This window comes from Bos indicus, chromosome 4 (genome assembly GCF_029378745.1).
Source record: "Bos indicus isolate NIAB-ARS_2022 breed Sahiwal x Tharparkar chromosome 4, NIAB-ARS_B.indTharparkar_mat_pri_1.0, whole genome shotgun sequence".
Taxonomy (NCBI): domain Eukaryota; kingdom Metazoa; phylum Chordata; class Mammalia; order Artiodactyla; family Bovidae; genus Bos; species Bos indicus.
Window position 1 is genome coordinate 49,106,205 of NC_091763.1, and position 27,728 is coordinate 49,133,932.

The following is a 27,728-nucleotide window of genomic DNA, read 5'->3' on the forward strand; positions in this document are numbered from 1 at the left end:
TACGTTTCTCAGTGAGAAATTACTGTGTTTAAACAAGAATATGTATCACATGCACAAGTTAATATTAGAAAATGATTTTGAAGATAAACCTGCTTGGCATGTATGAGCTCCAACTTTTCTTAATTTCAGTAATATAGCTGCTTCCTGACAAGTGGTTCTGTCTCCCAGTTGATCATTGGATGTCCTCTCCCCTTCAGTCTTGCTCTGATTTGTGTAAGTTTTATTTTTGTCTCCCAGCACCAATCTCTTGGCCTCTTCCTAAATCAAAGGTCAGAGTTTTTGTCCTAGTCAATTTCCAGTATTTGCTCTGAGGCAGGCAAGTCAAGGCCCAGCTCCATGCATACCCCTTACTCAAAGCATATTCACCTTAGAGGCACATTTAAGGATGAGGAAAGTGAGCCTCAAGATGTTATGGTTGAATGGATTGTGATGGAGGTGCGGTAATTGGAATGCTTGTTCCTTTTGGTTGGCAAGAAGAGCATAGAGGGCACCTTTGCTTGGGAAGATGCAGACATGTCCGTTGTATGTAAGGCATTTGTCCCACTCCCAAGGCAAATGATCAATTCAATAGGCTCATGTTTTCAATTTCTACTCCCTGCCCTCTATAAAGGAAGAGCTCTTAACCTGGGATTCATAGAGCATCATACACAAATGTGTATGTGTATTTTTTCCCCAAAGTTCATAGGGTACATGAGGCTCTGTAAGATGTCCATGACTCAAAAAGTTTAAGATACGTTGCTGTAAAGAGTGTTGAGATTCTAGTTTTTAATTAAGAGAAGATATGTAAGTAAGCCTTTGTTTTATTTTTCTGTAATTGGTTTTAAGTCAAGTAGACAAGCCCTCTCAGTAAGACTATTAATAAAGAATGAAAGAGTACTTTGACAATAAACATTAAGAAGTGGGATCTAAAACAGTTGGCACAACTTTTCCCATTAACATAGTGGCTTTATGTTGAACAGAGGCCACTGAATCTTTTACTGTTGGTGATGATGTTTAATTTCTGTTACATAAATAACAAATTTATAAAATATAAGTCTCATTGCAGAAAGGTTAGAAGGATTCTCATGTAGCAGGTTTCCAGTCAGATCACTGTAAAGAGGACTGTGAACATGTTTCAGAAAGCTAATAAGAAACTTAATAAAGCAAGACACACCTATTGTACAATTGATTTTTTTAAATGAATATATATTAGTATGAACTATATAAATTACAAGATTCAAAGCAATGGTGCAAATGCACTGCAAACTATGCACAAAAGTAGTGACTTGGATGGAAATCTGTCAGTGCTATAAAAATACTTATAAACAAAATAATTTTCTTTTGATAAATCTACAAGGTAGAAAATTAAAAGTATTTACATAATTGGTTACTAGATATGTGAAAAATATACCATGCTAGAACAATCTCGTTCCAAAGTTTGAAACATAATTTCTGTCAGAAATATTCTTCATACAATGTATGAACTTAATAACTTTCTGGGTATAAAGTTCTTTATGTGATGGATGAGGATCTCTCTGAATTACATTTTGTTTAGAATTTTGTTTCAATTGGTACCTGGAAGAAGAGAGAAAGTTCTTGTTTTAAAAGACTTGTTAAGTTCTATCCCTTTTAATAATCATATCTTGTATTTAAAAGGAGTAAACATGATCAATCTGATTAAAATTGGGAGCTAGAATTTACCAGATTCACCAACAAATTTGTCTTCAATTTTAATGATCAAACGTTTTCCAGGGATATTTGGTTAATGTAGACCCATGTGACACCATGTTGTAGTAGAAGTGTATTTTTCAAAGGCCTAATTTAACCAAAATAATATAATGTGTTGTAGTAATTATTTCTTCACATTTGTTTCAGGGGCCACACAAACTCCAAGGGCTTATGTGTGCTGGCCAGGGACACTCAGATTTTACATGAATCACCACTGGTGGCATAACCACAACCGCCGATTTATCTTCCTCTAAGTAATGCAAGGGGCTTGTGTTAAATCTAAAGCTTTGATCAGACATTGGATTGAAATTCTGTTCCTTTACTTTGTCTCTTAAAATTTGGTGACAATTCTGAGTCCAGCTGCTGGGCAGAGGGTTTCTAGTAAGGCTCTCTCTATAGAATCCTCAGACAAGGTGCTAGGTGTGAATTTTCCGGGAAGCAGAATCATGGTTCCCTCACCCCTCAGGTCTATCTAAATTTCTGGAATGGCTTTTTTATCTAAGGTTTTTCTATTTGAACTCTTAATAATCATGCAAGGTTATCTTATGCTATACATTGCTTCTAACTTAAATTCCTTTCTGATACTCTTCTTAGACCTTTCTTCATATGAGAGAAGACGACAAGCATTGGATTCTTCCTTGGGACCCTCACTTCCAATAGTTTTTCACGAAAGGATAGAGCCAGTATAATATAGTCTGTAGAGCATAGATCTTGACATCAGACAGATCTTGCTTCAAATCCTGTTGCTGTCAATTTGGTGCATGACCCTAAGCAAATTAGTTTAACTCTGAGCCCTTCTAATTTCCTCATTTGTGAAATGAAGATACCTTCTTTGCATGTTGTTGTAAAAATTGAGATCATGAATGTAATGCACCTACCATATACTTGCTTTATAGGGGATACTCATTTTGATTTGTAGTTCTGCTTTTCCCAAACTAGGGACAGACCTTTAAAGGACTGAATATTCTAGAAATGAATGTTGTAGAATGGAATGGCACTATACAGTTAAATGATTCAGCAACTCTTTCTAGTAAGGAAGTGAAGGAACCTAACATTCAGCACTGAGCTAGATCCTGGCTGGGGGCTTCCCATGCCTGTAGGGGTCAGGAAGTGTATTTAGCTTCTCAGCTCCATCATGAATTCGTCTGTAGCTGGAAATAGTATTTCCTTCCCTGCCTCATGGATTATGACGAGACCAGAATAAGATCTTGGTTGTAAATACTTTGAAAACATAAAACATTCTCTTTCTGTATGCTCATTATTGCACTAAGAGGTCTAGTATCACTGTTTTCCATCTCTTTTTATATTGATCTGAGTTTATTTTCCCCTAATGTCCCTATTAGATTGGGATTGCTTCAGTTTTCTAGGCTCAAACAGGTGCTGGACTTTCTATAGCGTGCTGGAAGAGGCCTCAGCATTTTTGAAAGTTCTTTGTCATACTGTCTATATATATGTACATAAACCTGCTGAAGAGTCTTACCTGACATTCCCGATTACGTAATCCTCCGTTTGTATTGATGGTGAAATCATCAAGTTTTGCTTCTACTTCCTGAGAAAACCAAGATGGAATTAAGAATTAGGAATATGCTTTTTAATATTGAAAAATAAAGAGAAATTTAAGAAGTACAGGTGGTTGTTTATACAAATGTGAAAGTTGCCCAAAAGTTGATACCTGACTGGGATTAAACTTTGAAGTACTGTAATCTTTCTTCATCAAAATATGCAAAACAGCATCATGGATTGTTAAGAAAAATATTGAGTCCTTGACTTCATCATCAAAAAATTCACACCGTGTAAGCTTTTCAATGAAGTCATCTGAAGAGAGGAAAGAAAGAATAACAGAAAGAAGTTAAGTGTTTGACCATGGGTTTCTCTTTGAGGTTGGGGACTTGAATGTCTGTTTTCAAATGTGCATTTCACTGATGTTCGGTAGAGTGTTTGGGAGTTGCCCTAGTACAATATTAGCGTACCATTAGTACAATGTCTTCTGGAACTGACGGGCATCTTTCTAATAAAATTACATGTAGAATACCTTTATGTAAACAAAAAGGATCAAATGAGAAACACTTTTAGGCAGGAGCCTTGTGGGTTAATTTCTCTTATTAATAACAGGAGCTTCAAAGGTGGCTTATTACTAAAAATGGAGGTTCTGCCAAAATAGAACATATAGTCACGGACCAATGTCATGGTTCTGAATTTACCAATTAGCTTACTGTAGTCCATTTTACTAAAGCTTCTGGATACCATCAGAAAACATCTTCCTTGGCTCCCTCCATTACCTTTCCAGTAATCTTTGAGGAATTACTACTATTCTTGGAAGAACTAACCTGCAGCTTTGGCTCAGATCAGTCAATCAAATATTGCCTCATGTCTGTTATATGCAAAGCTCTGGCTGGGTAGGATCAAAAGATAAATTAGACATGAATCTTGCCCTCGAGGAAGACAGAGCACATATATACTATCTTAATGAAAAGTGTAGAATCATAGAGGCAGGAAGCAATCTAATTTTTTAAATTAATGTTTTTTCTTGGTTCCTAAAATAATGCCTAGCATATAGTAGGTCCTCACATTGTTGTCAGATGAATAAGAGGGGCACAGATCATGTGCTATGGAAATTCATAGAGAGAAGGGTAAAGGTTATTTCCTCTTGGCAGGATTCTGGGTTAGTTAATGAAGCAGATACCATTTAAAAGAATGCCTAGGATTTGGGGAGAGAGGAGGAAGAGAAGGTATGAAAGCGTGGAGGTGGGGAAGTCTGTTCACAGGGAAACTCAACAAGGACAAGACCTAGCAGTTGCTGCAATAGAGGGAGATGAGGGCATTGTGGTCGTCAGGATGCAGGTGGCACTCAGTGAGCAAGGGTGATGATCTTAGTTAAGGACCTAGAAGGATGCCAGGCAGCAGAGGCAGCAGGATGAGATGGTTTCAAGAGACCTAGGATGATGGAAGAGTAAAATTGTTTAATGGATTACTGAGATTAAGAGGATATTTTTAATTATAAGGAACCCTTGAAACTAGAGTAGATCTGTAGATTTTATGGACAGGAGCCAGTACAGAGAAAAATTAATGCCAGTTTCATACCTCCCTCAATTTCACTTGTCCTCCCGTCCCTAAAATGCTTTCTCCCCGACACTTTTAAGATTGATTCGTTCACTTTATTCCAGTCTCTGCTCAAATGTTGAGTTTCTGGACATCCTTAATCACCTATGTAAAATAGCATTACCCCTATTGTTCTATGTCTCAACCCTGATTTTTTTCTTCACAGCATTTATCATTACCTGAAATATCTTTGTTTATTATCAAGCTTTCCCACTGGACTATAAGCTTCATGAGAAAGATTAATGGGATGAGTCAGAAAATGGGAGAACATTCTAGGGATGGACAAGGACACTGATTAGTTCTTTCAGAGGACTTAGATGAGAAATGATAAGGAGCTGTATTAAAGCTGTAGAAATGGAGAGGAAGAGACTGATTCAATATGAAATATTCATGGTGACTCACCGAATATAGAGGAATGGGGAGGAGAGATTAAAGATGGCTCCAAAATTTGTACTTTGGGCAACTGGGTGGGTATGTGGTGATGCAGTGACCAAGATAGAAAAGGAGAAGTAGTAGTTGGGGGGATGTATGTATTTAGTTTTGAATGTGTGTATCTTAGGTAGTTGGAGGACATCCAGATGGTTGAATACACAGGTCTGCTGCTCAGAAAAAAGGTCTGAGCTGGAGATACAGTTTGTGGGTTCATTAACATATAGATAGCAGTGTGGATAGGAACCAATGTGAGATACTGCAGAGCTCTGAGAGTGGTGGGAAGGGACTCAGAAGAAAGGTCTTTCAAAAGTCAGGGAGACAGAGGCCAAAGAAAGAGCCCGCTGTTAAAGCTACAAGAGAATGAGGCTGGGATGGGGGTGGTTGATCTTTGACAACGTGGATATCATTGATGACCTTGGCAAGGGCAGCCTCATCAGTGAAGTGAAGTAGAAACCAGGTAATTATGGGCGGCTAATTCAATGGAGGCAAGGAAGAGAGTAAACAAACCTACTTTTTTAGGAAGTTTACAGTAAACTGTGGTTACATATTCACTCCTTTGCTGCCTGTTAAACTAGAATTCAAATTGTAAAGTTAATTATGTGTCAGATCAGATCAGATCAGTCGCTGAGTCGTGTCCGACTCTTTGCGACCCCATGAATTGCAGCACACCAGGCCTCCCTGTCCATCACCAACTCCCGGAGTTCACTGAGACTCAACACAACTCAAATATAAAGATGCTGTTTCCCTGGAGATTGCTGTTGGAAATCTACAAATTAGACCTTCTTGGTGATCATAAAAAATGCCTGTTCTTTGGAGAAACTGTCTAGATTGAGAGCTAGCAGTAAAGGGATTATCAGAAAATAAAACAATTTACCGTCAGTTCCAACAATATACACATCTACCTGGATCCTGATAAATTCTTGCAGAATCTGTTAAAAAGAAAGCAGATCTTCCTTAGGGAATAGTTTCACTTGTCAGAAACGTAAAGAAAACTATCATAATTGTGTCTTATGCTAATATGTTGCTTTCAGAGCCCTTTACATTTTGAAAAGAGATAATACTATAGAGATACTAAAATTAATAACAAGGCTCTATGACAGAAGTCTAAAGGAAAGAACTCTCCTCTTCAGTAAAAAGTTAAAGATGATCATTCTTGAAGGAAGTATAATGAAAAAATGTCTGCTCTGATTCACAAGAGGAACTCTGATGTAATTTTTAAACAGTTTATTCTATGGAATGATCTTTACTAGAGCTTTCTATCTATATAAAAGTTTTAAAAAACCCATAACCCATATGTTGTTCATTATTCCTGTCCACAGTGCCTGAATGTGTCTAGCACCAAAGAATCTTTATCCATTTTCCTGGTCTCTAGGCTCATAACAAATGCCAGTAGTGATGTGAGAAAGGTTATAAAAGGTAAGGAAAGTAGCTTGTCCCGTTTACATTAATATCAGTAGTGATCATTAATATCACTATTATTATCATCAGTAAAAACTTGGAGGCTGTACTGGGCTGAAGTAAGAATTGGGACCTTCAGGAAACCTAATGTAGAGTCCCTGTCCTTTGTGCTATATGCCAAGATCAAAAAATAAATGTTATGTGTATTTCTCCTTCAAAACAAAAATAAATAGACAAAAGCAAACAAAGCAAAGTCTCAAAGGTCATGTGATACTAAGATTTTTTTAAAAGGTTAAGTTTGAAGGAGATGAAATTAATCCTGTTTTCTAATTTTATATCCAGTTCACCTATACTTAATAGATCTTAGCTCAGTTTTTATGTAGGCAGATTTCTGTTTAAAAAAAAAAGCAAAAGAGGGGGATGTGGCATTCTTAAATTTTCTTTATATCTGTTTCAGCATTTCTGTTAGAAACTCTTTTAGAAACGTTGACAAACCTGTGGTAAGGAAACAGCTTGCAACCAGATTGTTCCAGTTCTGTTTTTTAAAATCATATGTGACATATATTCTTTCATATATCTAACTTAAAAAAAAAGGACAAATTGTTATATAGCCAAGTTAAAATTCATTGGCTTATGACAGATGAGGATGAAAATAAAAGGACCACTATTCTACTTTCTTGCAAGATCTCTATTTCAGGACAATTTAGATAGAACCCCCCCAAGGATTTGAAGCACAGCAGAATTGGAATTTAATAGGATTGTGAGCAGTATTGTCTATAAGCACATGTTAGAAATTATATGCAGTCTCATGGGAAATGCACTTTTAAAGAGTTCACCAAACACACCCCACCTGCACTCCCTCCATGAAATATTCTAAGATTAAATTTTACTTCTGCTTAAGCATGCATGTGTTATCTAAAGGAAGATCCGTCCACATGTACAAATTTTTTTTTTAACCTTTAGTCACTGATTAGTTGTTTTCATTCAGGAAAAAAATTACCGTTTTGAGACCCCTCATTGAAGAAACATCAAGAAATGACACTGCTGAAAAGTCAAGAATGAGGCTGTGGAGGTTGATTTTAGGGACCACAATGTTGAGAGGAAGATTAGCATTCCAGTCTATTTGGAAAGGCAGGTCTTTGGTATTGATGGGCTGATCCAGCTCTTCAATCTTATCATTGTCCAGCTCTTCATCAGAATCTTTAAAGCCATCAACAGTACATATAAATCCTTTCTGCAAGAGAGGATACTCACATGTATAAAAACTCTGACCAAGAAAAGCACTGAATGTCAAGGTAAACCAGTGAATTTCTGAAGCATAGAGTCAAAGTTGGCTCAAGTGATGGGATTTTAATTATTTTATTTGGAGAATAAAAATTTTCCCTGGAGAATACAATTTTAAAGAGACCCCTAAAAATATGACACTAATCGACACACGAAGTACCTTGTTTATCTTCCATTTCATTAAAAGGAATGGAACCAACCACTTGAACTACATTTTACTAAGCTTTTAGCTGTAATATGTAGAAATGTGAGAAAGAAGCTTACTGGTGTTACTTGTAGCAGGCCTTTCTTCTGCAGTTTTCGGATTTTCTTCAAAGCCTTGTTGCGCTTGCGAAGAATTCGAAGTGGACGAAAGCCAATCTGAAAAACCATTGCTGTGTTACAAGAATGCTGAATATTCTGCTACTTGTATAGCATAATTTTACTTATATAACCTAATTCTAGCTATAGTATAATTCTACTTAATTAAATGGGATAGTTATAGCATAATTAAATGGGATGGGTTGAGGGACTGGGACATATATGAAAGATATTTACATTAAAATTAAAATTTGCATTGAAATTCAAAATTTAACATCATCATTGAGGGCATTGTATCAGACCTATGGTCTGCTACTCCGTATGCAGTTAACTAACATTCAGAAACCTCTGTACCATTCAGGTCTTATCCCTAGAGTATCCACAAATGGATCTAAACTGTATTTGAAGTTTTTGTTTTCTTTCCACAAAACCCTTAGGGAATTTCATTTTATTTTTTTCCATTTGTTGAATATGAGTCGTATCTAATTAGTATCCTGCTTCTAGATATTTTTTATTCTATTAGAATTTTTATAATTATACTTTATAATATCTATTATATGAGCTTTTTATAATTTTAGTATTAGATCTGAGGGTAACTTTCATTTTTTCCTTTCCAAAACAAATGTGTTCTTATTGCAGTAATATTTAGCTCCAGAGTAATAAGTATGTGTGTGCGTGCTTAGTCGCTTCAGTCTTGTCTGACTTTGCGACTCCATGGACTGTAGACCACCAGGCTCCTCTGTCCATGGGATTCTCCAGGCAAGAATACTGGAGTGGGTTGCCATTTCCTCCTCCAGAGGATTTTTTTGACCCAGGGATCAAATCCTCATCTCTTATGTCTCCTGCATTGGCAGGGGGGTTCTTTACCACTGACACCACCTGAAAGCCCAGAGTAATAAGGAGGATCAAATTATATAATAAAAAACCCTTGACCAAAAAATGTAGTGAGATGAAAAGATACTAGATTAAGTGAAAAGAACAGCATCTAAAGCCAGATAGACAATCTGATCCCATTTTTGTAAAAAAAAAAACTTGGGTAGAAAGATATTTGATGCATAACAGATGACTAAAAATAGTTAGGGCTTAAGGCAAGCTCTATGTGAGGGACAGAGTGGACCAGAAGGAACATGAAAGAGTGCTGAGCTTTTGTTTCTTAACCTTAAAGTCTGCTTTTTTATCAGCTTCTTTCCAGTCCACCAGGGACACTAGTTGTTATTTAGTGTTAAATATTCATTTATATTTTATTTATTCATTTCTAAGTATTCACTTGCTATCCTGAATCTCTTCAATGATGCAGTCAAATATTGTTTCTGAAGTTGATTCCCAAGGAAAATCTATAGGAGACCATCTATCTTACGGTAAGTCTTTTTACTTTACAGCAATATATAATAAAAAGAGTCTCTATATTGGACCTTATATAAAGAGTCTCATTTCCTAACATGTTAATGGACCCCTTATAAGATAGTTCCACCTGGGACAAAGGATACAAAAATATGAACACTACGCATCTGCAGTATATGTAAAATCAGTGACCCTCCTCCTTGTTATAGAATAAGCATTTCATTCCTAGGTATTCAGTGGAATTAAAAAAAAAATTAATAACCCCAAACCTTACAGCATCGATAAGTTTCTGCTTAAAGAAACTAATGTTTGCAAAGTAGATAGGAGATGGACATCTGAAAATCTTCACGCCTTCTGGTTCATATATCTGTAAGGCAGATAAATCATATTAGATGGTGCCCATTAGATTTATGTTAATATTACTTAGCAAATAAGAGTAAAAAAATGAACCTTACTTCAGAATAATCTTTTCTATTCTTATAGATGTTGCTCCTTCCAACATTAGCCAGCATGCTGCATTTGGGACTGTAGGGAAAATCAACACCAAGTGAATCATTCATGCATATTTATTAAGCCTATAAGGCTAATGCTGGTGTTTTCCTAGCATCGCAAAGCAGGCTCACTTATCCAATTTAAAATTTAAAGATTGGAAAATTCTCATGCCATCATGCCCTAGAGGGCAAACACCTTGTTTGACTGACCCTCCCACAGCTCCGAAACTGTCTCCTCTCCCATCTCCCACATCCAGTTTACAAAGCACTTCCATATGCCTTTGCCATTTTGATTGCCATTTTGATTCTGAATATTACAGTTATTGGGTGAAATAAGGCAGATACAATAACCTTGTTGTATGGATGAGGACATGGAGAAGTATTATGACTTGCCTACAACCGCTCAATTTGTCTCATGTTTGATGAGTCCCAAAGAAATGAATGAAATAAGTGAATAGAAGAGTGTAGGAACATCTCAATGTAAATGTATTCCATCAGTCCATCAAATTTAAGTATGATAACACCTTCTGTTCTAGAACACCTTAGATCCCAAGAAGCTTTCTCTCTCTGTCACGTCATATAATCCATCAAAAACTGAGTGACCACATGGTGGTGATATTTTATAACAGATTTAAGAATCCAGAAGATGTTTGGACGGGAAATCTGTTTGAATTCTGTTAAAAAATCAAGACTTCTAAGTGGCTTTTGTGGCATTTTAGGTTGAAAGGGGCCTTTGAAAAGTTCTCTAAATACAGCTCCATGATTTCCAGGTGGGAGTCCAATCTAACAACCTGCCCAGAGAAACAACCCTCCCTCAGACACACAGAATCTCAGAATCTTCTCAGGAACACTTGCCCTGTGTTTAACAAGTCTGAGGCAAAGACAGTAAACTTGCTCAGAATTACTTCCAGTTTATAGCTGGGTAAACAGACTCAGAGATTTATGATTTATTTGAATTGTTGTCAAAGAAGGAAGCAGACCAACAACTGGTAGGATTCGGCTGATGTAAGGTTGGGCCATCTTTTGCCATCAGGCCTTGGAGTGAGGCAGAATAGACTGGCCAATCCTCTTTTCTTTTCTTTTAGCAGGGTGGGGTTTGCATTGTAAGGCTTGTGGGATCTTAGTTCCCCAACCAAGAATCAAACCCACACCCCCTGCACTGAGAGTGCAGAGTCAACCACTGGACCACCAGGGAAGTCCCAGTCTGGCCAGTCTTGATAGATTTGCATACTTATCAACTAAACTGCTTTCCCCCTAACCAGTGACAGGTTTTTTTCCTCCTCTGACCCAGGCAACTCAAAGCCTGCAAGGATGCAGACCACAATGAGCACTTACAACTGAGTCCTGAAGACGATAGTCAGGAGCTGAAATGCCACACTAGCTGCCAGGCCTAAACCGAGCCCCAGGACAACGGCAAAGATGAAGGTCATGACCCAGATTAGCTGTCAAAAAAAAGCAACACATACATTACCGTTTACTACTCTGATTCAAATACAGTGTCCTAGCTTCAGAGCTATAAGAAAGCATGAACTTCTAGGGCCCAAAGCAGAGGTCAGGAGTACACAGTAGAAGGGAGCTGCCTTCTGGTCATTCTGCTGGCTCAGGTTCAGAAGCTGCAGAAGCACAAGCAAATCTTTTCAAAAATCCCAAGAGAGTGTATCCATTTTCTAATCCCATCCCTGAACCAGTTAAGGAAATGACTGAATCTGTCCTAGCTAAAATTCCAGAACCGGTTGCTGTTTGTTATTAATCAGTAGAATCTGGACTAATATCTTACTTTTGGTCTGCTGATTTAATTAAAGGCTACTGTCTCTGCCGGGGGCTTCCCTAGGGGGCCCACCTAGTAAAGAATCTGCCTGCAATGCAGGAGACCAGGGTTCAATTCCTGAGTCAGGAAGATGCCCTGGAGAAGAGAATGGCTACCCACTTTAGTATTCTTGCTTGGAGAATTCCATGGACAGAGGAGCCTAGTGGGTGGGCTATAGTCCATAAGGTCACAAAAAGTTGGACACGACTGAGCGACTAACACTTTCATCTGTACCAGACTCCTAGCATGTCCCAAAAGTTACAAGTCCCGAACACTGATCTAGCAGCTGCAAAACTAAACCTGGCTTATTACTTTATGCTTGTTAAGAACCATAGGCTATGTTAACAAGCCTTTTTACACCGCAGACTTTGACCCTGATGTAATTTAGGGACACAGCTTCTCAGAGCAAGGCTTGTTGAGAGTGAGGGGAGCCTTTACAGAGTGTTTCCAAAAGGGATGTTCAGAATTTGAGTTCTTCATAGATTCTCTGGACACTGCCATATGAGGTAATGAAGACCAGAAGCAATGAATACCATAAGATTCAGAGTTTCTGTGGCATTAGAGATAACTACAAGAATTTTAAGAAGAGATCTAAGAAGTTTTCTCTATGTGCTTCATGGACTATTTCCTACTTGTAAGTAACTCATCCTTTTTCATTAAAATCCCAGAGAATAATCATTAGAGTGTGCAGTTTCAAGATAAAACTTAAATAAATAAAACAAACTTAGGTTATTTGAACAGGTAGATAGAAACAAAATTTCCCTTTGTTTACAATATAAATATACATTTTACATCAGCATTAAAATGCAATTCCAGTTCTTCTCTCAGATAATATCACCTCTACTTACACAATCATACTTATCCTTTCGCCACAATCTTCGTATTTCCACAAACTGCATCAGCATTCCTTTCAAGTTTCCAAGTGCTAAAGCTGCCAGGACAGACTGTAGAAAGAGCAGATGTACTTTGAGATAATCCAATAACCATATAGAAGCAAAGGTGAAGGCTGTAGATAAGTGAATCCTTTCAAGGGCCTCAAAGCCTATCAAACGATACACCCTTTTCCTGTACAATGCCAATGCATAGCACAGCAGCCCTGGAACTCTGACCTATCCCAGGTATGATTTTGGCTCCACCACAGTGACAGGGACATGCCATCTGATAGCACTTACTCATCTGTACCTGGGGACAGAGAAAGGCAGATCTGAAGACCTGTGACTGAAAGCAATTCTTTCTAATCAGAGATAGTCTAGTGTGTGTCTGTTTACTGTAGTAGGGAGTGGGTGTTGCTCTTTGTTAAAAAAAAAAAAAAAAAACTCAGGGAGAAGCTTCAGTTCAATTCAGTTCACTCACTCAGTCGTGTCTAACTCTTTTTGACCCCATGGACTGCAACACACCAGGCTTCCCTGTCTATCACCAACTCCTGGAACATGCTCAAACTCATGTCCATTGAGTTGGTGATGCCATCCAACCATCTCATCCTCTGTCCTCCCCTTCTCCTCCTGCCTTCAATCTTTCCCAGCATCAGGGTCTTTTCAACGAATCAGTTGTTTGCATCAGGTGGCCAAAGTACTGGAGCTTCAGCTTCAGCACCTGTCCTTCCAGGGTCAATGTACTGGTTTTGATATTGCAGTGTAGCTGTGTAAGATGCCACCCTTGTGGGAGCTGGATGAAGGGTTCAGAGAACTCTGTACAATAAGCCTCCTGCTTTGGGGATCTTTAGTATAACACAAGTCAAGTGCAACTTGCAAAGGAGACATGTTATTTTCTTCTTTTCATTAATTTGTACCTGGTCAATATTCCATGGAAAAACAATTTGAAACTAGGTAAATAACAAAGGGGCTTCCCTGGTGGCTCAGTGGCAAAGAATCTGCTTGCCAATGAGAAGACTCAGGTGCGAACCCTGGATCAGGATGATTCCCTGGAGAAGGAAATGGCAACCCACTCCTGTATTCTTGCCTGGGAAATCCGATGGACAGAGGAGGCTGGCAGGCTACAATCCATGGGGGTCTCAAAAGAGTCCGACTTAAACTACTTAGTGACTACTTAGTGACTAAACACCCACAAATAAGAAGGACCTACTGTATAACACGGGGAACTATACTCAGTATCTTCTAATAAGGGAGAAGAATCTGAAAAAGAATATATATGTATAATTGAATCACTTTGCTGTACACATGAAACTAACAGCATTGTAAATTAACTATACATCGATTAAAATTTTTTTAATTAAAAAAATTTGTAACAGTTTACAGTGAAATACATACACAATAACTCCTTAAAAAAAATAAAGATTACAGAGCATTGAGAAGCCACAGGCAGGGAAAGGGGGATCATTTTTACCAGGAACCGGCTATCCTGACTGTAGTTGATACTAAGGATTAACTATTAAAAAAATGCTTAGAACTCCGCTGATACTTAGTAAGTGCTAAAGGAGCATTCATTCTTAGCTATCGTGAAAGGTTATTTTGCCTTCATATGATAAAAGCAGACCAGTTATTTAGATGAAACAAAAAACATTATAGACACAGTGATCTAAGAATTGTCAGATGGATCCTTTACAGAGTAGGGCCTTTGATTAACATCCTGGCCAGCGTTGTTGGTGTCGTTTATTCACGAAAGAGATAGGATTTTAAGTGGCAATTGCTTTTTTTTTTTAGTTTCTCCAAATTGAAGTGGGTGAGGTAGAGACCAAGGATACACACAGGAAGAACTACACCAGGCCGAATTCTCTATGTAGGGGGGTTGTGTGTGCATTTATTTTTATTGAGATATACATTGTTACACATAATATTTCTTCAGGGGTGACTTTTTGACTCCTTTTATGCCACTCCTTTGGAAATCAGGTTAGCATAGTAAGAATGCATAATTTTGACAACAAGTACTGTGCACTGTTTGGCCAGGTTTGGGATAACCATATCAGGACACCAGAAACCTGGGATAAAACTCATGTTCCAGCTACCAACCAACCAAGAAAAAGGCCTAGATAAAAACCAATAGACTTTGGTGGACTGTGTCCTCTGTCTATGTCCTCTGTAGTCAGAGGTATAACTGGATGTTTGTAGAATAACAACAATAATAATCTCCCCAATAAAGGGTATCATTGGTTAAGTGTTTATCATGTGCCACACCCTGGACTAAATATTAATACTTCACATGCCCTATTTCATTTAATTTTCACAACAACTCTGTGAAGTGGGTGCTATTTCCCTCTCTATTTTACAAATGGGCAACTTGAGGTTCAGAGAGGTTAAATAATCTGCCTAAAGCACAGAGATAATAAGCAGCAGAGCAAGATTGGAAGAAGGTCTATAGGACTAGAGCCAGTGCCCTCTGTACTACCTCAAAATCACATTAACACCGAAAAGAACAATATATTGACCATCATTTGGTTTCCTACAGATCCTGTGTTTCCTAGGGCCCGCTGTTATTTTTGTAACCTGGGTACTGCAGTGACGGACAAAGCATAACACTACACCCTCAAAAATTACAGTTCCAAAGAGGCAGACAGAGGAGCATGAGGGTAAAGGTGCAAGGTCAAAGTCTAGCCATTTGCTCCCATCCATCAATCTGACCGTTTTGGTCTTGGAGTCAAACCACACTCTGGGAGCTGCAGGGCGTACTCCTAAGAACAAGTTGTGTGGTTGGTAGTACCATTCTCTGAATTCCATACAGGCCTCAATGGCATCAACCTTTAAGAAAATCTTCACTTTAGTCAACCCATACAGAAGCTTCAGTGCCAGGGTGCCTTCCAATCTAAACATTAATCATATCTGGGGTAAACACATAGAGACTGAAGAGTAGAGTTGATCAGCAGAGTAGAACTGATAAGGCAGTGTAGAGTTTTAAGAGTAGCGTTGTTGGGTATTTGCATTCCTAACATTTATAAAATAGTGCCAGGAGAGAAAGAAATATTTTTGGCCCATGGAATACTGGCGAAGAAGAGTACTTGAGAGTTTGTAGATACTCATTTTCCCTAGTTTAGTTTATCCCTCCTGAGTTTAAGAACCAGAGCCCTCGATTCATCATCTAAGGAGAGAGATGTCAGCCTGAGGGATGAGTGCTACCTTTTGTAGAGGCTCCAAGAGAAATCCGATGGCAACGATGACAATCAGCACAATGATAGCAGAGATAAGGCCAGCTATCTGTGGAGAGGAGAACATTCTCATCACAAACTCAACTTTCCCCCAGGGTTCCAAATCCCCATTGACTCAAGCAAAGATGGGCCTCTTAGCAAAGACCCCCCAGGACCTGAGTTTTGCCTCCTGTACTCTCCTGGACCCCTGATCTGGAGAGAGAGGTACTTGCTGCAAATCCTCTGAACGATCCACCAAATATGTTACCTGCTCCCATGGCGATCAACTCCTGACAGGAGAGCAAGAAGGAATCTTTTTTAGATGCAGCACATCAATATTATGTATGCAAAGTAGTATTTCAAGTTGCCTAATTAGACCCACTGTCGGTTGTATACTTACCTGATTGCCATCAATGGGATAATCATACTTGAGGGAGTAGACGCTGGCCACAGAAAAGGCCACTGCAAAGCCAACAATGGCAATGCCAAAGCAGTCTCCAATGGTATCTTGGAAAGTCTGCCTGCTAGGTATGATAGGGGCCTGAAACCTGAAATTGAAATTAAGCAAGTCAGAATGTTGCCCACCTGGTTAGAAGCCTTCAACAGCATCCATGTATCCTCAGGAAAAAGTCCAAATTCCTTAGCAATGCCCCAATGGCCCCTTCCCCCACATCTTGCTTAATTACTACCATTTCTCAGAATTTAGATTCCAGCTAGACCAAGTTTTCTTTGTTTCTCATCACCCATCCTCTCCCACCTTGGAAGCTTCTAATTTGCTGTTCCCTCTGCCTGAACCATTCCCTTCAATCCCATCGTTCCCTCCAGAAAGTCATTTCTCATCCCCAAGGTCAGGGTTAGGTGAGATTGTCTGTGCTTCTCCAGTGTTTGATTCCTCCTGTTTCCATCCGCCCTCCCAACCGGAAACTCTCACCCAGACCCAGAGCAGGGACAATGACTAGTTCACTGTTTTAGGACCAGGATCAAACACTTTTCACAGCATATATCAGGTGGTCAGTATTTGTTGAGCAAGTCAATGAATGAATGAATGCATTCTAGGCTGAGTTGTGCCTTTCAAGTATGACTAGCAAGAATTTAGCACCACTGAATACCTTGCAATCTGTTATCTTAATGTTGAAAAGCAATGCTGCCTGGATTTGATATAAGACTGTAAAACTAGTCCAATGATAGTGATAAATCTGATATGATTTTGCTAGTATAGCTACATTACAGTGTACATTTAGATCAATATAAGCTTCCTGCAAAACATCTCAGATCCCAGTTGTATTGTGACATTGGTTTACAAAGCATTGCTCATGATACCTCCAATAGTTATCCATAGATGAAGGCTCTTTGAGCAAATACAGTTCTGAGACAAGTAAAGCAAGATATATTTCCCTCCATTGATAACAATAAACTTTCATGGGAAACTCTCAGCAAACAAGCGCTGGACTCTGCCCTGAGCTCCACTAATCAGCTACAGCCAACTGCAGCCGTGATGGAGAGTGGGTTTCCATTTAAAGTGAGATTGTGTCAGGCAAACACTGAAGTCACAGAGGATATGTCTGTGTTTATACTTCATGGACTTAGAGCAGTTAAATAACATTTACTAAAATGTTCAGCTCCTATAAACATCTGTTTCTGATGTAAAACTTATTACAACAGGGTTAACTGGGTCCATTCAATTCTTTTTTAATTGCTGTTCATGTTTTGTAAGTGTTAGTACAGTTTTAGCTCTAATTTTGAAGGAGAACTATTATTTCATATTCTGCAGCTTTTACAAATCAGAAAGTTAGCTAGGAACATTATATATGTAAAATATAAAATGAATGATACAATTTGCATTTTATACAAAATACCCAGAAGCCTGCTATTATTATTTTGTTCTAGCCTCTAAATGCCATAGGCAGAATGATGTGATGGGGATTTGCAGTCTGAAAACTGGACTGATTTCCTGGCTGTGCTACTTACCCAGGTTCCTCATTTGTAAAGTGCTGATAATAACACTTGTTCTCTTTTCTTCATAATTTTTGTGGAAGGTTCAAATAAAACAATGAATGTGAATACTATTCACATACTGTAAAGTACAAAGTGCCTCTTAGCTACTATTACAGTGTCCCTCTGGAATCTGAATATATCCTTGGTGTTCTGTTTACTATTTCAATGATCTCTCTCCTTTAGCCAAGTATTTGCATTCAGTGTACATGACTTCACAAAGTCACTTCTAAGATGTCATATTCATTAATAGCAGATTAGCAATAATTAATAATCATTATCTTTCACTTATATTCTATTTGCAAACACCAATGGGCATTTAAAATGTTCACTCAATCATCGCTCAGGAGAAGTGGGAGTGTGAAAAGCATGTAAAGTGTCTGGCACAGTAATTTAGGTGATAAATTAAGAATAGCAGTAGTGCAGTTTGAATACTTACAGTAGGCCAGGCACTTTAGGACATCACATGCATTAATTAACTCACTTAATTCTTACAAAAATCCTATGTAATAACTACTATTTTTAGCCCCATTTTTTACAGCCAAAGATATTAAGGCACAGAGTTTAATTATTTGCTCAAGGTCAGGAAGTGAGTCTGGAGTAAATTCTAGGCACTCTGCCTCTAGAAAGCATGAATTTGCTTACTGGGCTACACTGCCTCTCTGTAGGGTATGATGATCTATAAATATGTCACCCGCTTCTTCACCCACACATACTGTGGAGAGATGTCCGTTGACATTTAAAATACATTTACTAAGTAATGTCACTGTAACTCAGTGATCTTAAGTTTATCTTTTATTTCCAACATCCTTCTGACAAGATAAAGTATAATCACTTGAAAGTTGCAGAGTAGAGAGAAACCCTAGAAATAGTCTTTCAACTTCAGCCTAATTTCTACTATTAAAGTGATATTTGTGATCTAAATATCACAAGTTTAACACATTTTTATCTGGTGATAAAAATATTTTTTGCTTAAAAATATATATTTGCTTCTAATAGAAGTTCCCTGGTGGCTCAGACAGTAAAGCATCTGCCTACAACACGGGAGACCCAAGTTCAATCCCTGGGTCCGGAAGATCTCCTGGAGAAGGAAATGGCAACCCATTCCAGTATTCTTGCCTGGCAAATCCCATGGATGGAGGAACCTGGTAGGCTACAGTCCATGGAGTCCCAAAGAGTCAGACACAACTGAGCGACTTCACTTTCACTTTTCACTTTCTATTAGAAGTTAGTTATTTTTAAGTCAACAATGAAATGCATATAAATTCTTATTCCTAGAATAATTCTTAAATATTCCTAGGTACTGGAAGGAGGGAAGGTTTTCATTTTTGTTTTCATTTTGTTTCATTACCAGGAATAAAATGTTTCCTTGGTAAGCAAGCTGGAAGAAACTGATGCGATGGTCAGAAGGCAGAGAGAGGAAAGAGCACAAAACTGGATCTCTCTCAACAATTGAATAAAGGCAATGGACTACATTTTCAAACTCCTTGTACAAACTGCACCTCCCAGCCTTTTGGAGCGGTAAGAGTTGCTCTGGACTTGTTTTGAACTTGATCTTGAGAAAGGACAGAGTGTGCCCATCTGGATTGCTCAAGCAGTGTGTGGCAGGTATTCCTTCAGTGTCTCCTTTGAACTATTGGAACTTGGCTCCAGTAACGTCAAACAAAATACTACATAATGTTTATGGTAATTAATGGCCAGGGAAATCTGGTTTCTCTCGGTTCTTTTTTATGAGAAGGAACAAGTTTAACCTCTTTTTCTGCTTCTACTATCTTGCTTTTACATGCTTGGGAGTCCCTTCTCTGATTTGTGCGTTCTTTCGCGTGGAGACACTTTCTGATATTAAGAACTGCAGACCTGATGTCCTTCGTGACTTATTCCTAGAAGGACAAAAGTGAGCCTTCCTCTTGGATGCAGGATGGATGCCAGATGCAGGGAGAGTGCTGAGGAGGGTTAGTGCCTTTCAGCTTAGAGTCCTCTGTCACTACTGCTAGCTCTCTAATTGGTGCTTGGAGAGGCCATCATGAGAAAGACACTTACCCAGGTTTCATCTCCCCAATCACAGCCACATTAAACCTTCTTTTGAAGTCAAAGCCATAGGACACACCTGTTGCGATCACAGTCTGCAAAGATGCAAATTGCCCATGTTAGAAATGGGAGATGTCACTAAGAGTCTTGCTTTGAAAAAAAAAAAGTACCATTGCCAAAGGCCACTCTTTGACCTATTACATAGGAATCTCAAGCTCAGGTTTGGCTACTTTTTGAAAAGTCCCAAGGCAATTCTAATGTACTACTGAAACAGAACCACAGCTTCATTCCAATGAGTCTATCACCAGGCTTCTCTTGCCTTACATGGAAAGAATAAACCCCAAATCGTCAAAGCAAGTTATTAAATTATGAATGAAGAGAAATACCATACTAAATGTCATACCAGAAACTGCAGCGAGATTGCCTGTCTCACCAAAACCTCCTAATTTACAGAGAGGGAGGGTTTTCAACATAAAAACACAAGGCAGAAGGTGAGGGTGGGATGATTTGAGAGAATAGCATTGGAACATGTATATTACCATATGTGAAATAGATCACCAGTCCAAGTTCAATGCATGAAACAGGGCACTCAAAGCCAGTGTACTGGGAACCCAGAGGGAGGTGGGAGAGGGGTTCGGGATGGGGGACACATGTACACCCGTGGCTGATTCATGTGAATGTATTGCAAAAACCACCACAATATTGTAAAGTAATTAGCCTCCAGTTGAAATAAATAATTAATTAAAAAAAAAAAAAACACAAGGCAAACAAATTATGAAAGGAAACCTGAAGATGATCACTTACCACAATGAGTTCAATTGGGATGGGCACTGGAAGCTTGGCTTTGTAGCGCTGATTTATTTCTTTAACCACAAATACCACCACCAGGATAACCAAGGATGTCACAAGGTCTGCAATATTAGTCTTCTCTATTTGTGAGAATACGGACTCTAGGACCTGAAAGTATAAAAATTAAAAAACCCAAGTGCTATATTAATGTGTAATTTGGATACAACACTTAATTCCAAACACATAAAAATAAACGTAAGACATGAAAGGACTGACAGATGGATAGCAATTGCCTGTTCTGCTCATGTTAAACCCTAGTAACTGTAGAGACTAGCATGGAGATACGTGAAGAGTAAGTTAGCATAGCATTGTCATCACACTGGTTTATTGATGCTCTTCATCTAGTGTCAAATTTTCTGGGATGCTTTTCACATTTTTATAACTGGTCTCTTCTACTCTTAGGTGTCATTGCCATCATTTTTGTTTGTTTCTTGTTTTTATTATTGGAGGAAAATTGCTTTACAATGCTGTGTTAGTTTCTCCTGTACAACGAAGTGAATCAGCTATATGTATACTTCATTTTTCATTTCATAATCAATACTATATTGCTCTGTCCAGGGAATCACCTTTCACCTCTGATAGTTTTTCTTAGCATGTTTCCCCTTAATTCCTGGCTTTTTTTTTTTTTAAGGTTCAGACCCCTTATATTTCTTCATTGACTCTCTCTGTCCCTTTGGAAAATAGTTTCCTGGCTAGCTGTGCACTGTTTACAGTCTTAATTCCCAAGGCCAGTTGGATTTCCATATCTATGGGATCTGGACAGCTCAAGCAGGCCCAGACTAGATCCCAAATGACTCCCAAAAGATTCCACTTCTGGAATAGCTCTGAATGGGAGTGAGAGAGGTCTGGTTCCAACTTGGAGCAAGTTTTGTCTCAGACTCCCAAACACTGTCTTGATAGAAGCACTAACAAGCCCCACAGTCAGGAAAGAGAAGGAAATAACAAAGAACAGAGAGGGAAGAATTTAAGCAGAGACTTAAAAAAGAAAAAAATAGAAAAGATCAATGGAACTAAAAGCTTGCTTTTTGAAAAGATAAACAGAGGAGACAAACCTTTAGCTAGACTCACAAAAGAAAAAAAAAAGAGTGAGGACTTAAATACATAAATTCAGAGGCGCTAAGAACACTGTTTGTTCTAAAGTACATCCTCCAGAGGAGAGAAGAACCACTGTTCTGTTTACATATTGGCCAATTTCCTTTTGCTTTATAAATAAGGATACATAAGAGTCAGAAGAATTTCAATTCTAAAAAAACAAGACCTGCTTTTTTAGAAATAGGGATGCAGTGCCATCCAATTAGCACATTTCTTTCAACATAAGATTTTGAGAAAGATTTTAAAATGTGCGCCATCATTTTTTTTCTTTTAAAATATACCGAAGAGTCAAATCTAAAAGAAGTGATACTTAATTTCTGTTGTTTACATCAGCTGCATGGGAGTTGTGAAAGATTTTCAGTGTTGTTCTCTTTGCCACTAATTTTTTCTTCATGTGAATACATTTCACAGCCTGTTGATTTCCTGGAAGTTGTTAAGTAAGCCCCACAGCAAAGGCACAAAAGGAAAGTTCTCTGGGAAACACGATCGTGAATTTCATGTATTCCTTATCTTTGAAGCAAAAAAAATACTCACTTTAAAAAGTGAAAATGGATCGGTGTGTGCCGGGACTGTCAGCTGAAACATAAATTTGAGCTGGGAAACCAAAACATGAATAGCGGCAGCGGTGGTGAAGCCACTGATAAGGGACTCAGATAGATAAATCACCACGAAGCCCAGCCGTAGAACCCCCATCAGCAACTGCAAAGAGAGGGCAGAGCCTTGTTAGTGTAGATTCGCAATACACCTCGACAATCTGAAAGATCAACCACTGAAATGGTTCAAACTGTGGAGATTCAGCCTCCACTCTTGGGTCTGGAAGAAAAGTGTCTCAGCCTCCTGGAACACCTTCCATTAAGGTACCTCCTTCTGCTTCCCTCCTCCCCACCCCCACCCCAAATGTTACATGGTGTTCAAATGGCACATCATTTCAGTATACCTCCAAGAACTAGCATGTTTCTTTTCTTCCCTCTTTTGAAGGCAAGGTATTCTCAGGAGACTCACCCCATAAACTTTTCATAGCAGAATTTTATCTAACATCAGTCTTCATAACTTTTTCCCGGGGAATTGTCAGTTACCTTTTTTTGGTTGCTGTTGCATGCATGGGCAAGCATCCATTCAGATTCCCTCAAACAAGTTGGTCGACTTTTGTTGGAAAATACATAACTGTTTATGACATCAAAACTGCTTGATTTTAACTGAGGGCAAAACTGATTCATTCCCCCAAAGCATTAGGATTTTGCAATAATAAGGTAAATGGATATAGAAAGTTGGTCTGACTCTCCACTCCTGTCACCAGAATGCAACCTAAGCTGTGAGTTTGCAAAAGCACTAGAATCGGAGATGCACTCAGACTCCATCATTGAACTGACATGTCACTATGTCTTGGTTTGAATTGACTTTTTTTTAACGCTTTTGTCTTTAGGCAACACCTTGAGGAGTTTGACATTATCACTATCTAACATCTTGAGGACAGGAGAAAGCAATGGCAACCCACTCCAGTACTCTTTGCCTGGAAAATCCCATGGATGGAGGAGCCTGGTAGGCTGTAGTCCATGGGGTCACGAAGAGTTGGACACTTACTGAGTGACTTCATTTTCACTTTTCACTTTCATGCATTGGAGAAGGAAATGGCAACCCACTCCAGTGTTCTTGCCTGGAGAATCCCAGGGACGGCAGAGCCTGGTGGGCTGCCATCTGTGGGGTCGCACAGAGTCGGACACTACTGAAGCGACTTAGCAGCATGGTGGTAGGGGTGTGGCTTGGGAGTAAGTCTTTAAGCCCCTCTCTAATCTATGTGGACTATAGAATTCTCCAGTCAACGATATTGGAGTGCGTAGCCATTCTCTTCTCCAGGGTATCTTCCCATCCCAGGGATCGAACCTGGTTATCCTACATTGCAGGCAGATTCTTTACCATCTGGGGCTTTCCTGGTGGCTCAGATGGTAAGCTTCAGGGCTTCCCTGGTGGCTGAAATGATAAAGAATCTGCTTGCAATGTGGGAGACCCGGGTTTGATCCCTGGGCCAGGACGATCCCCTACAGAAGGAAATGGCAAGCCACTCCAGTATTCTTGCCTAGAGAATTCCATGGACAGAGTCCATAGGGTCACAAAGAGTTGGACATGACCGAGCAACTAACACTTTCACTTTCAATAAGAAATTGGGCTTCCCAGTTGACTCAGTGGTAAAGAACTTGCCTGCCAATGCAGGAGCCACCAGTTCTATCCCTGGGTTGGGAAGATCCCTTGGAGTAGGAAATGGCAACCCCCTCCAGTATTCTTGCTGGGATAGTCCCATGGAAGAGCCTGGCGGCCTATAGTCCATGGGGTGGCAAAGAGTCAGAAACAAGTGAAGTGACTGAGCACACACACACAATGTGAAATGAGAAAAAATTTCCTAGCTGCCAGTTTCTCTATTACTTGCATACAGTTCTGTTTAGTAAGAACTGGGAGTGTATTAATTCCCAGGTATTTTATTGAATTCAGCATTTACTTGTCATCACATGTGCCTCCAAGTTCTCATTTTTCCTACTTTCCAGACCCACATTCACTCCTCTTTGCAAAGTGGATCTGTCCCTCTTCTTACGGTTGCCATGAGTGACTCTTCTTAAATTATTTCCAGTGGGCCACTGAAGGAGGCACAACAGGAAGAGTTGGGAGGGGTGGCAAGAAGTAGAAAAACCAGAAAGATGTGTACCAGTCAGGACACATAGATTGGGGAGGGTAGATTTTATGACAAAATGCTCACCTGGATGATTCCAGAAAGAATTGTAACTGTTGCAGCCACTATCACTTTCTGCTCATCTATTGATGAATCGTTAGTCATTGAGCTATTAGTGAATGTTGAATCAGCTGCACTGTCTGTTGGGGTTAGTCTCACAACTACTGCTCCCACCATCATACTCAGAACTGGAAATGGACCTAATAAGACAGAGTGAATTGTAGTCATTATGCTTCCCCATAGCACAGTTGTCTTTCAACCAAAATGTAGCATGTAGAAAGATTACCATCTGGAGTTCTGGTCTCCTTCCCAAGCCCCAGTTCTAATTTGTAATTACAAGAAATTATGACTCCTCTTCTGGATGTTGCACAATATGGAATTGATACAATTCATGACTGGGGCTTCCCAGGTGGCGCCAGTGGTAAAGAGACCGCCTGCCAGTGCAGGAGACATAAGCGACTGTAGGTTTGATCCCTGGGTTGGGAAGATCCCCTGGAGGAGGGCATGGCAACCCACTCCAGTATTCTTGCCTGGAGAATCCCATGGACAGAGGAGCCTGGCAGGCTACAGTCCATAGGTTTGCAAAGAGTCGGACACAATTGAATCAACTTAGCACGCATATACAATGCATGGATAACATCATTCATAAAGAAAAAGCAATGAGCATTAATTAGCCCAGTAATTCACTTACCCACAGATATGTGTCTGGAAGTGCCCAAGAAAAAGTAGATGATGACTGGGAAAAAGGCTGCATATAGCCCGTAGCCTGGGGGGATGGTGACTAGCAGAGCAAATGCTAAACCTGTAAATATACAAGCATCAGTGTTTTTATTTCATGCAAAGGGATCATAGAAGTTTTTATTAGGGTCTTCTAGTTATTTAAGATTGCACCTTAAAACTTGTTTTATTAACTCAAATGTATCAAAGATGTAAATGTAAGAGCTAAAGCTATAAAACTATTGCAAGAAAACTTAGGTATAAACCTTTGTGTCCTTGAATTAAGCAAGGGTTTCTTAGTGACATCTATAGCATAAGTGGCCAAATTTAAAACACATAAACTGGACTCCATCAAAATGTAAAAATGGGTACTTCAAAGATACTATGAAAAAGGGAAATGACATCCCTCAGAAAGGGAGAGATTACCTGCAAATCATATGTTGGATAAAGGTCTATTATCCAGAATGTGTAAGCAACCATTGCAACTCAAAAATAAAAGATACATAACCTAATTTTAAAATATACAAAAGATTTAAATTAGACATTTCTCCAAAGATATACAAATGGCCAGTAAGCACATGAAAAGATACTCAACATCATTAGTCATTAGAAGAATGCAAATCAAAACCACAGTGAGACACCATTTCATACTCAGTAGGATAGCTAAAGTAACAAAGGCAGACAGTAACAAGTGTTCACAAGGATGTGGAGGAATTTGAATCTTCACCATTGCTAATGAATTATTATATGACACAGCAATTATACTCCTAGGTATATACCCAAGAGGATTAAAACATACATTCACACAAAAACTTGTGTGCAAGTGTTCATAATAGTATCAGTGTTATTCATAAAAGCCACAGGGTGGAGACAACCCAATGTCCATCAACTCATGAACGCACAAACAAAATGTAGTGTATCTACAGAGTAGGATCTTATTCATCCATAAAAGTGCATGAAGGACTTGTACATCATGGGAGAAACTTGCAAACATTATGCTAAGTGAAAGAAACAAGACACAGAAGATTGATATGTTCTATGATTCTGTTTGCATGAAATGTCCAGAATAGATAACTCCATTGAGACAGAAAGTTGTTGCCAAGGGGCTGGGTGGAGGGAGGATGGGAAGTGATTTGCCAGAGATTTGGGGGTATGCATATGGTGAGAATGTCTCAGAATTATTTAGCCATGATAGTTGCAGAACCTTAGTTGCACAATATTTTGTAAATATCCAAAACAAACAAACAAACCCAATACTGAATTTACACGTTAAAAGGATGAATTTTGTGATATATAAATTACATCTCAAAAAAAGTTACCTTGCAGTACAGCCACCAGCCCTGTGCTGATTCCAGAAACAATGTCACTGAGGAGCCATTCCTTTATGCGATATGCTGGCAACCAAGATGCTATGGGGAAGGAGGAGAAGGCAATTTTCTTGGCCCTTTGTGCAGAACAGCTGAAACAATGAAAACCACAGGTCAGTTAATTAATATCCAATTTTAAGTTTAGTACCTATTGTAGATGGAAATTTGTTGAAGATGATATCATTTCACTAATCTTCCCACTAATATTCACCTCTTTACACGTACTAGCTGCCCTGACTACCACCAAAGGATTTTTTTTTAAAGAACAATATTTCTTTTCTTTAGCCACAATAGAACTTATTTGTCATCCTCAGCTTGACTTGTACAACACTTGACAGAAAATTTTCCTCTGTCCTCATCTATCAGTTTTCTGATATGGAAAGATTGTGTCGAGAGCTGAGATAGTGTTCATTTCAGAGACTACCTTTCTAGCCCTGGAGTAGGAGGTTTGGAAATCAAAGACTGACTCTGGAGACTGGGCTAGAAAGAAGAACTTGGAAGCTTAAAAATTTCAGAGAAAGTGCTTCATTTACTCCTAATACCAGTACTTTAGAAAAATATCTTACCGGCACAACTTTTTGAGATGATCCAGAAGCGTCTTATGATGTCTTTGTTTCTTCTTATGGTCTTCCCCAAAAGCATTTGCAGAATACACTGGCCTGGCCACAACATACTGATTCCCAATGGGCTCGATCATTTTGCCCTCTCTGAGGGTTGTAGTAAGTGGAAGACCTTTGAAACTATGTGGCAAACCCTTCTTGCCTTTAGCAGGTTAAAATGCCTGAAACCAAACAGAGCTTGCTTCTTAAATAACTCAGAGATAATGTGATGCAATTTACAGATGAGTGAGCTCTGAACTGAATGTTACCACCTTTTGAGATCAAAAGAGGCTGGATTAAGGGACCTAGACTGTGTTTTGTGACAATGATATCTCTTTTTACTGCAATGAGCTGGACATGGATTCATTGGGTAAGTAAACAAGGGTTTTGATTGATTGATTTTTAAAAGATTGCCAAAGAACAATAGGAAG

At 38.9% G+C, this 27,728-nt stretch overlaps 1 protein-coding gene across 2 annotated transcripts; it reads right to left on the reverse strand.

The window, feature by feature from the left end:
• Positions 1-132: 132 nt before the first annotated feature.
• SLC26A3 (solute carrier family 26 member 3) lies at positions 133-27,524 on the reverse strand. 2 transcript variants are annotated; one of them, XM_019958685.2, is made up of 20 exons: positions 27,265-27,522; positions 26,651-26,790; positions 25,306-25,416; positions 24,642-24,814; positions 22,430-22,594; positions 20,759-20,911; positions 19,967-20,049; positions 16,335-16,482; positions 16,111-16,224; positions 15,927-16,004; positions 12,708-12,803; positions 11,388-11,494; positions 10,017-10,086; positions 9,836-9,928; positions 8,185-8,280; positions 7,637-7,870; positions 6,113-6,167; positions 3,380-3,522; positions 3,188-3,256; positions 133-1,554 (listed from the first exon to the last, which is right to left on the reverse strand). In XM_019958685.2, exons 1-20 carry the CDS (start codon positions 27,393-27,395, stop codon positions 1,531-1,533), a joined length of 2,283 nt encoding a protein of 760 aa, XP_019814244.2. In that variant the 5' UTR covers positions 27,396-27,522; the 3' UTR covers positions 133-1,530. The 2 variants fall into 2 exon arrangements, with proteins under 2 accessions (XP_019814244.2, XP_019814243.2); XM_019958684.2 differs by having other exon boundaries at positions 133-3,256; positions 27,265-27,524.
• Positions 27,525-27,728: the final 204 nt, after the last annotated feature.

Excerpts from the sequence above, each read along its gene's own strand:
- SLC26A3 (XM_019958684.2), bottom strand. The coding sequence starts at position 27,395 with ATGATCGAGCCCATTGGGAATCAGTATGTTGTGGCCAGGCCAGTGTAT. Across the intron at positions 20,050-20,758 it reads TCCCAATTGAACTCATTGTG|ACTGTGATCGCAACAGGTGT; the intron begins GTAAGTGATCAT and ends GCATCTTTGCAG. Across the intron at positions 16,005-16,110 it reads GTACAGGAGGCAAAACTCAG|ATAGCTGGCCTTATCTCTGC; the intron begins GTCCTGGGGGGT and ends TCCTCTCCACAG.